Here is an 11118-nt window from a genome sequence, read left to right as displayed (position 1 = left end):
ATGAAGATGAAGATGAAGATGAAGATGAAGATGAAGATGAAGATGAATATGAACATGAACATGAAAATGAACATGAACATGAACATGAACATGAATATGAAGGTGTAGATAAACATAAACATAAACATTAAAAGCGATAGAGACAAAGATAGAGAGGAAGAAAGTGATAGGGATAAAAAGGAAATACAACTGAAGAATGTGCGATGTATATTGTGATGTGTTACGCTACATATGTTATGTTATTGAACCTAATGCTATTCTATGTTATGTTATGCTAAGTACTAAGCTAAACTCCCCTCCACTTAACCCATTCCAACAAATTTTATTTCGGCTCAACTCAGCTCACATAAACTATCCTTAATTTTAGCGGTTGAATTTCAACCGCTGGGCGAACACTAGTATATATAAATAGGCAATCATGTTTCCTTTACACCCCTTTTGCGGCTAAACTATACCTCCAAGGTATAAACAATTCATATATCATTGAAAAGGTATTTTGATGGTGATGTGCAGGCAATTTTTCAAACTTCAAATTAGTTTAACATAAATCGAAAAAATCAATTCAAAAGTGACACCAATACTAATGCCGTACTTTTACATGGTTGGGGCTTCCTAAATGTATGCTTTATTATTGATACTGAATTACAGAAACGTGCTAAGCAGCAGTTTAGGAATAAGATGTATGTATCATACATGAATACATTAGACTCAAACAAGGAAGAAGGAAGGTAAAGTTATAACAATGGTGGGGGTGAATATGTAAATGAAGAAAATAATCGACATATTTAGATCAGGATAAAGGAAAAGATAAAGATGAAGAAGAAGATGAAGATGAAGATGAAGATGAAGATAAAGACAAAGAAGAAGATGAAGATGTAGATGAAGATGAAGATGAAGGTGAAGATGATGAAGATGAAGATGAAGATGAAGATGAAGATGAAGATGAAGATGAAGATGAAGATGAAGATGAAGATGAAGAAGAAGATGAAGATGAAGATGAAGATGAAGATGAAGATGAAGATGAAGATAAAGATGATGATGAAGATGCAGATGAAGATAAACATAAACATAAACACAAACATAAAAAACGATAGATGAAGAAAGTGGTAGGCATAAAAAATGAGATACAACTGAAGAATTTGCGGTGTTATGTTATGGTGTGTCATGCTACATATGCTATGTTATTTAATCTCATACCATGGTATGTTATTTTATGCTATAAGTTAAACTCCCCTCCACTTTACCCATTCCAACTAATGTTACTTCACATCAATTCAACTCACATAAACTCCCCTTAATTTTAGTAGTTGAATTTCAACCACTGGGCGAACACTAGTATGCATTATTTCGGTTTTCTAACGAAAGTGTGCATAAGGATAATTTCGTTTTTTTCTAATATGAATTATTTACTTCTACTTAGTAAGGGTTATAATCCTTAAGCGCGGTCCAAGGCCGCCTACGCAGAAAGAAGTTCTACTCAAAAATTCTTGCGCCCACCTTTTCCGGCAGCACAGAAAGGAGAATTCGACTTATTAAGCGTTTTAATACCTAAGCAGGACCGAAGGCCGCCTACGCAGACAGAAGTTCTGCACAGATATACTTCCGCCCTTATTTTCCGGCAACACATATAGGAGAGTTCTACTTAGTAAGGGTTATAATCCCTAACCGCGGCCGAAGGCCGCCTACGCAGATAGAAGTTCTGCCCAAAAATACTTCCGGTCCCCTTATCCGGCAACACAGAAAGGAGAATTCTACTCAGTAAGGGATGTAGTCCCTAAGCGCGGCCAAAGGCCGCCTACGCAGAAAGAAGTCCTGCGCAAAAATACTTCCGGTCCCCTTTTCCGCCAACACAGAAAGGAGAATTCTACTTAGTAAGTGTTATAATCCCTAGGCGCGGCTGACGGTCGCTTACGCAGAAAGAAGTTCTGCGCAAAAATACTTCCGGTCCCCTTTCCCGGCAAGGAGAATTAAGGTTTTCAACCGAAACTGTGCATGTATGCATTACTTCGTTTTTTTCATATGCGTTATTTCATTTTTCAAACGAAAGTTTGCATATATGCATAATTTCGGTTTTTCCAATATGCATTATTGCGGTTTTCAACCGAAACTGTGCATATATGAATTATTTCGGGTTTTTCATATGCATTATTTCGTTTTTCAACCGAGACTGTGCATATATGGATTATTTCGGTTTTTTTCGTATGCATATGGAAACTGTGCATACGAAATAATGCATATGAAAAAAACCGAAATAATGCATATATGCACAGTCTCGGTTGAAAAACGAAATAATGCATATGAAAAACTCGAAATAATTAATATATGCACAGTTTCGGTTGAAAGCCGCAATAATGCATATTGGAAAAACCGAAATTATGCATATATGCAAACTTTCGTTTGAAAAATGAAATAACGCATATGAAAAAAACGAAGTAATGCATACATGCACAGTTTCGGTTGAAAACCGAAATAATGCATTTGAATAAAATCGAAATGAGGCATATATGCATACTTTCATTTGAAAACCGAAATATAGCATATGAGGAAAACGAAGTAATGCATACATGTACAGTTTCGGTTCAAAACCGAAATAATGCAAATAACAAAAGCCGAAGTAATGCATACATGCACAGTTTCGACACAAAACCGAAATAATACATATGACAAAAACCGAAATAGTGCATACATGAAAATGAACTTCTTTCATTGTAGGCGGCCTTCGGCCGCGCTTAGGGATTATAACCCTTACTAAGTAGAACTCTCCTTTCTGTGTTGCCGGAAAAGGGGGCCGGAAGTATTCTTGGGCAGCACTTCTTTCTGCGTAGACGGTCTTCGGCCGCGCTTAGGGATTATAACACTTACTAAGTAGAACTCTCCTTTCTGTGTTGCCGGAAAAGAAGGTCGGAAGTATTTTTGCGCAGAACTTCTGCCTGCGTAGGCGGCGTTCAGTCCCTCTTAGGGATTAAAACCCTTACTAAGTAGAATTCTCCTTTCTGTGCTGACGGAAAAGGGGGGCGGAAGAATTTTTGAGTAGAACTTCTTTCTGCGTAGGCGGCCTTCGACCGCGCTTATGGATTATAACCCTTACTAAGTAGAAGTAAATAAGTCATATTAGAAAAAAACGAAATTATCCATATGCACACTTTCGTTAGAAAACCGAAATAATGCATATAACAAAAACCGGAATAATGCATATAACAAACAAAAATCGGTTCAAAACCAAAATCATGCGTATGTGAAAGACGAAGCAATGCACACATGCACAGTTTCGGATGAAAACTGAAATAATGGATATAACATAAATCGAAATAATGCATGCATGCACAATTTCGGTTCAAAACCGAAATAATGCATATGTCAAAGACGAAGTAATGCATACATGCACAGTTTCGGGTGAAAACCGAAATAATGCGTATGTGAAAGACGAAGTAATGCATACATGCACAGTCTCGGTTGAAAACCGAAATAATGCATATGAGAAAATACCGGAATTTTGCATATGCGTAGTTTCGTTTTAAAAGCGAAATAATGCATATGAAAAAAAAAAACTAAGTAATGTATACATGCACAGTTTAAAATGTGGGCAAAAATAGAATTATGGACGGAAATAAATGAAAATTCGCTTCATAGTGAAATTGAGGACGCTAAATTCAAAAATGCCATTTTTTTGGGATAACTTTCATACTGTCACTGTAAATGCAGTTTGAAGTTGAAAATTTATATATAGTTCGTTCTATTTTCAAAAGTGAGGTCTCAAATGACAGGGATTAGCTGTAGATGTGCAATAAAGGTTTATTTTTTTGGAACGTGTTTCCACCTATTACAAATGAATTAGATATTACAATATGGGTATCAATCGAAATGGTTTTCAAAATCCTCTACTTCTTAACTAAACGTTGAACAGTTGCCACATGCTTAAAAAATCAAATTCACTTTAATTAACCCTTTCGACCCGGAACTCTACTATCAATGGTAGCTTTCAATTTATGGGTCCAATATGTTATTTGCCCCACAAATACATGTTCTTCGGTGTCAAAGTGGGCGTGGCCTAAGGGGCTGATTCGGAGGGTGGTGGTAAACCATTGTCTAGGGCATTCTTACAAATGTTTTATCTTTTTTAGAACCAAACAAAACGATTCATTAATTTTGCATTTGAATAATGCACAAATTTAGTAATAATAAACAGTCAAAGAATTAACAATAAATTGCTAAGGAATTCCTAAAATATAATGAAATGGTGCAAAACAGAATTTGCACAAAGGAACTTTGCACTCTTGGCAGATTATCTTTGTTCGAGTTTGCTTTTATTCAACGTTGTTCTGTGGTGCTTTGAATAGATATATGTATCTGACTCACGACACGACGTGCGAGGCCTGGTGCTACTGACCTGCGTAAGGCTGTAGTTTTAGAACTTTGTTCTATCAGAGTTTCGGCCAAGGTCACCAAAAATGATTTGAAAGGCATTTTGTTCCTCCATAGCTAACTGTAAATAACCCACGCGCTTACGGCTGCCATCACTATAAAACGGTAAAAGACCTTGTTCCACTATTTTTCTGATTTTCGATCATATTCGTGCAGGCCACTCATTTGATTTACTAAATCAACACCTCCCATAATTTGACGATAAAATAGTATTTAGTTTGGACATGGCACTTGCATTTTTTGCCTGTTTTCAAAGTTTTTTCATAATTATTATGCCTGATTCGTGGCAATTTCTTATTATGAAACCCCTTTCATGTCTTGCCGCTTTACGTATTAAAGGCCTGCAGATATGCTTTTGAATTCTATTTCTCCTCGTTGCATTTTCTTACTCGTAAACTTAGGTACGTTTTTTTTCTGTTACCCATTATATGTATATGCTGAATAAGGAATATAGTACAATAAATTAACTGATTTTAGCTGACCAGTTTGCTTACTTCTCTTTCTCCAAGTGCTCCTGCGGTTTCTTCAAGGTCTTTTCCAGAATAAATGTTAAAACGATATGTGTACCCTGTTGCAGCATCACACCATCTTACCGGATTTAGAGGCATATCGTTGGCTTGATCTTGCATGAAATCGATAAAAAATTAAGTTATGTTCACCGGTCTACTGGTACGCATATGTACCACCAAAGGAGACAGCTGGTGCATATATGTACCATATATTTGAATTTGTAAAAACAGAGGTTTATAATAAAATTTTATCACCGTATTTACAGGCAATAATTAGAAACAGCTTTTTTTCCCATAATATATTTAAATAAACTAAGAAATCTTCACAAACGCAAGGGAATCTGTACAAAAACGTTAACGGGAGGCCCTCTCCCCAGAAATAAAACGAAACTGGGCATAACAGGAGATGCAAAACTGAATGTGTAGAGTGCAGGCAGATGGTGAAATTCCTAACATACGGCGTGGTACATTTCCAAATGTGATTAAATGTAAATTACAAGTTTGAGGGATGTTTAAACTTTGGTGGTACATATATGTACCATCCGGGTCGAAAGGGTTAAGGGAATAAGGTAACTGAAATATGTATATCAATATTGGTATAAGACGAAAGAAAAAATTGGACATATTACGCAAGAAATAAGTGAAGAGTAAAAACATTCCTGATTTAATTTAAGAGTTCAGTAATTTAAAAGGAATGTAATCAGAACAAACCACTAATGGACAACGTATGTATGTATTTGTTATAAAATAGCCTTTTGTTTGACACAATCATTATTTTAATTTAACTAAATTTGACTTTACAAACAGGTGGCAATCCTCTTCGTAGTATTTGCAAGCTAAAACCTTCTTAAAACTCTTTCGTCTGACTCCCATATGGTGATACCTATCTATTATAATAAAATAATTCCTTTAATTCCAATGGAATTTGATTTTTTAAAAGGTGCCAACCCCCGACATGTTGTTAAGAAATAAACTCTTTTCATACACATTTAAATTGATACCCATCTCTTAATAATTCATTTAACTTATTAAAAAAATTTGAATTAAATTTTTTAACAGGTGGCAACTCTTAAAAAACCTCTATTGTCTACAGGTCAAGCTTTTTAGTCTGAGACTTCATTTTTGAAAATAGAACGAATCGTGCAGATCTGATGGCACTGACAAAACCTGAAAAAATGATTTTATGCATTAGCAAAAAACGCATTACTTCAAAAAGGGCAGAAAATGAGCAGGTTTTTATTTCTTCTTTCGAAAGCTAAAAACCCGTACTACTTAATAAAATAATAAAAAATAACATATTTTTATATATATTTTTTATTCATTCCGTTAAAATTTACAATTTTTTTAATTTTTATTAAAAAAAAGTTTTTCTGGAAAAGTGCAGGGACACCCTGTGTTTAATTTTATTCCAAAATTTGTAGTCCTGTAGTTCTGTACTATCCATATGAAAATAGAAAACGTCAAACCAAAATTTTATTTCAAAGAATCTATTTTTGACATTTCGTCGCCTCAGAAAACGGATGACGAATGTGCAAAATCACGATTTTGGGATTTTGATGCAGATTTACTTAGTTGGACATGCTCTTTTGATTTCTGCAATCCATTTTTTTATATCTTCCTTAGTTTTTGAGATATTTCGTGCGCATTTTGTCGTATGTTACATATTATTAATGATTGGGTATGCCTTTTGTTGTATGTGCTGAAAATGCGTCACATACGACAAATTCCCATACAAACATACTTTTTTTTAATCATAAAACATTTGTCGTATGTGGCACATACGACAAATTCCCATACAAATGTAATCTTTTTTTACTCATAAAACATTTGTCGTATGTATCGCAAAACTTCGAACTTACGACAACTCGATGGTCCTCTACTATTACGACACAATTAAAATTGGAAATTAAACTAAGTAACTAATTTTAAAATTTTAAATTTTTAAATTTTAGCTTGCACTGAGTCTCCAATGAAATGAAAGAAATAAAAATGTACAAAAGACTGAATTTAAGTATTGTTTTTTGTTTTTATATAAAGAAAACTTATGTTCGTAACATATTTACAGCATAAGAGATGTACAGATTTTTTTTATTAAATACATGAATATGTTTTTGTTATGTTTTTTCTAATAAGTAATCATTATTTAATAAATATCTCTGGTTTTTTCATCAAATTATACCATCGTCGTTGAAATAGATACTTTACTATTGTCGTATGTTCTATGGACAAAACAAAGTGGTGAGTAAACACTACTTACGACAAATGTATATGGAATGAAAAGTCAATTTTCTCATTAACATTAAGAGATTAAATGTAAAAAACATATTAAATGTAAAAATATGGAAAATCAAAACTAATAAGTCCAACTACGTCTCCTTCAAAAATTACAAAAATCTACCGTACAGTTTCGGATTAATTCGACCTTAAACTTCAAAGTCAATTTTTTCAAAACCGTGTTTTGTAACATTCGACATCCATTTTCTGAGACGACGATTTGTTTCCGTGAAGAGCGTACGCATCGCTATGCTCTTATTAAAATTCTTAGTATAAAATTTGTCGACTTTAGTAGCTTCCTGGTGACATATAGATTATTTTATAGGAAAATTTCTGTTTGATTCTTTTTAGTGAATAAATTACCTTTACAAAAATACCAAACACGTTCAAATTGCAGACAAAAATTTTTCGATTTTTGCCCACTTAGGCGGCACTGTGCGCTGATGAGAAAACGAAAACTCGTATATCGGGGCGATAAAGTGGCCGGTAATCTAAAGTAAAGGTTAGATGAGAAAACGGCCCTAAGGATTCTTTTATGTGAATGATCTCATATTTTTGTTTTATTCACTGTTAAATTAATGTAAAATACACGAGTAATGAATGAAGTTAGAAAAATAAGTTTCGTTTAACTATCATACATTCAATAAAATGTAAGCATTGCAGTCAAAAGACCTGTCAAGGTATGTAATCATTTCTCATTATTAAAAGTCATGAAACATTGGCGGTGCTAAATTAGTGTTGCCATTTTGGTGCTTTGGAGCTAGATTTAGCTCTTTATTTTTCTAATTAGCTCTGAAAATTAGGCTTTAGCTCCTAGCTATTTTTTAACTCTTTTCAAAATTATCTAGCACATTTTTACCTCCAGAAAGTTTTAGTTGTATTTGGTAATATATTAAAATTACAAATCTGTAATTTCATTGATCTCAGGCTTAGAAAAGTTCCATTCCAAATTAAAATTGGGCAAGTAAGTAAATTATTGTCTGCAACGTGCGCGGGAGCACACAAACTATACCAGACATTAATTCGAGCTTCGATAAGCTCAGACGGTGTATTCTCTCTCAGGCGGCCACGGTAGAAAAGGAAAGCCAAAAATTTAGCTTTGTTAAAATTAAAAATTTCGAAATGCAGTGGAAAAACATACATTTGTATTCACGGAAAACTACAGACTCCACAATAAACTCTTGGATCTAGGTTAAAGAATTCCAAAATTAATTAGAAGAAAATCGTTCTTCTGAAGGCGCGCATCTTGTTTTTACCTTACTAATTTTACTTTTGAGGAGAGAAGGAAATAACACCTTTCAGAAAAATATAACGAAAACGTTGCAGATTTTTACACTTTATAAAGTATTTTTAGTTCATTGTGTAGTTTATATAAGCATGTATGTGCATACATATATGTAAGTGTTATAAGTGCCATAGCAACGAAAAATATGCACCTTATTTTGGTTTTAAAGGTTTTTTCAGCACTTAAATTTATAAAATTCATTGTTTTAGATGAAATAGCGGAAAATATAAAACCAACTTTACGTCAATTAATACTAAACTTAAAAAAATGGCTCTTCATTTTAACTACTATTAGTATTATTTAGCTCTTTTTTCGACCGTTTTAGCTCTAAACGAAATTTTTTCCTGGCAACACTGGTTCTAATGCAATACTTCTGGTAATATGTTCTTTCAAAAATGGGATTGCGGTCATTTGACCGCTTTTGGTTTTTGTAGTTTTAAATAGTTTGGGAATATCATAATTTAACTTCTAAGGGTATTTAAAGTAAGTCCTTTTTCAAAAAATTAAAAATTAAATAAATGTAAATGCCAGAAGTGAAACTTGAAAAGTTTTTCCTTCATCCGTTCTTTAAAATTAAAAACACAATTCTCCGCAATTTAATACACTTTTCACCTTTCTGGAAGTAATTAACCATGGCTTCGTATTTTTTTCTTTTTTGAGTGGGTCTTATGACTATTTTACCAGTTTAAAACATTTATTTTTATTAGTTTTTTTTTATAAAAATATATTTCATACTAAATACAACGAAAACTATATAACTCAAAGTTTCAAACCTTGTAGATGTATAAAAAATTTTCTTAGTCAGCTAAGAAAATCTGGAGAATTTTTATAAAACTTGTACGAGGTTTGAAACTTTAAATTATGTGGTTTTCGTTGAAAATGTTTGTAAAAGTATTAACTAAATATAAATAAAGAAAAAATAAATGGTCAAAACTTGTAAAGAACCAAATAAATATATATGTTTGTATGTTTACATATATTCTATAGCTTGTGCTAACAGTTCATTCATAGAATCCAAGCTACTTACCGACTAGCATGGCGTGAACGCGGTCGTGCAAAACGCAGACTTAATTGACAAGGATCAGTAACGTACTTATTCGACTCCCGCCTTCTTCGTAAAGCTGCAAAAAATATTAACCGCGTTTATGATTATCCATCGTAAAGTTAAGATTAAGTAAACAGTCAACACATATAAATACATATTTACATATATTATTTTTATAAGATACATATTTGTACGAGAAAATGACACATCAAGTGTCATTCATATCCGCATAAACATATAGATGTATTTTTCCGAAATATGCACATGTTTTGGAAGATCACGACCTTATCCGACCTATCACGACTGATATCCATAGTTGGAACGAACCTCTACCAATAGATACTGAACATTTCTTTTTAACTCTCTTTCGATTGATTTTTTTTACTTTTCTTTTTTGGCAGTAATTCACTTTTCGTAATGGTTTGCCAATTACACTGGTCGGCGGCCAAAATTTACCAGAGACGCCGTTATGAAATTCGTATGTAAAATCACGCCCTGATTCCGAAAATCAAGGTTATTTTTAATTTTATGGTACCGTTTTTGAGATATTTGCAATTTACCGTTTTTGCAAAAAAAAAAATTGGGTCCACTTAATCATATATATCTCAAGAACGAATTAAGCAATTCAAAAACGGTTTGAAGCTTTTAAAAGGTAATAAAATTTTCTATAAGCTGTGCATACAACTGTGCAACTTTTTGCTAGGCCCTGTAGATTCAAAGATAACGAACAATCATTACCGATTTTTGCAATTTTTTTTGTAAAAATATAAAAAAAATTGTACTTTGCGGGGAAGGATCTCGAAAACCTTTTATTTTTTTGCAGATTTTTTTTTTCTCCCTAAGCTCTGTTATACTACAAAAAAAACAAGGTATCATCGAAGAAAATCGATGCAAAACTACGTAAGTTATAAGCGATCAAATAAAAATACCCAGGTTGCGCAATTTCAACGTATACCTCAAAACGTATGTATGGTATAAAGAAGAGTGAAATATCTAGCTATGCTCTGTTTCTATTGAGTTAAAAGTTCAATTTATGAATGAAATTACCCACATTTTTAACTTTTTTTTTAATTTATTTATGTTTATACTATATTCTAACAATCTTTATCTTAATTTGATTTTACTATGTTGTCGAAATAATTATGTGTTCTACTTTGACGCTTATTCAGTTTAGGATCGGTTTCTCTTATGAGAAACCAGCAGTAATCACCCATCATTGCGTCGTCCCAGAATCCTTGAAATCGATTCTCAATTAATTTCATTTGCTGATGAAACCTTTCGCCATGTTCATCACTTTCGTCGCCAAGATTTGCCGGAAAAAAGCTCAAATGTGAGTGGAGAAAGTGAATTTTTAAAGACATATTTACGCCCATTTTCGCATAATTATTGATTAGGTCGTTCACTATCTGCTCGTAGTTAGGGCTTTTGTGTCTACCGAGAAAAGAAGCAACGACCTTTTCAAAGGATTTCCACGCTGCTGCCTCAACTGATGAGAATAGTCCTTTGAATTGATTATTGTTGATCAACTTTCTTATTTGTGGTCCAACAAAAATACCTTCCTTTATCTTGGCTTGAGAAATATC

At 33.1% G+C, this 11118-nt stretch overlaps 1 protein-coding gene across 6 annotated transcripts in view; it reads right to left on the bottom strand.

Moving 5' to 3' along the window:
* Positions 1–11118, bottom strand: part of LOC118745662 (tau-tubulin kinase homolog Asator-like) — a 570828-nt gene that overhangs the window by 39120 nt on the left and 520590 nt on the right. For 5 of the 6 annotated variants that reach the window (XM_036479218.1, XM_036479223.1, XM_036479220.1 and 2 more), the window contains one exon: positions 9518–9611. The exons of the other annotated variant lie outside the window; for it this stretch is intronic. In XM_036479218.1, the coding sequence (XP_036335111.1) occupies positions 9518–9611 (94 nt within the window). The remainder of the gene's footprint in view (positions 1–9517; positions 9612–11118) is intronic. 6 annotated transcript variants of the gene reach the window in all.

This window comes from Rhagoletis pomonella, unplaced genomic scaffold, assembly GCF_013731165.1.
Source record: "Rhagoletis pomonella isolate Grant_MI unplaced genomic scaffold, Rhpom_1.0 Rhpom_scaffold_00009, whole genome shotgun sequence".
NCBI lineage: Eukaryota > Metazoa > Arthropoda > Insecta > Diptera > Tephritidae > Rhagoletis > Rhagoletis pomonella.
The sequence above is the reverse complement of the archived record's forward strand: the minus strand, read 5'-3'. Positions and strand labels throughout refer to the sequence as shown.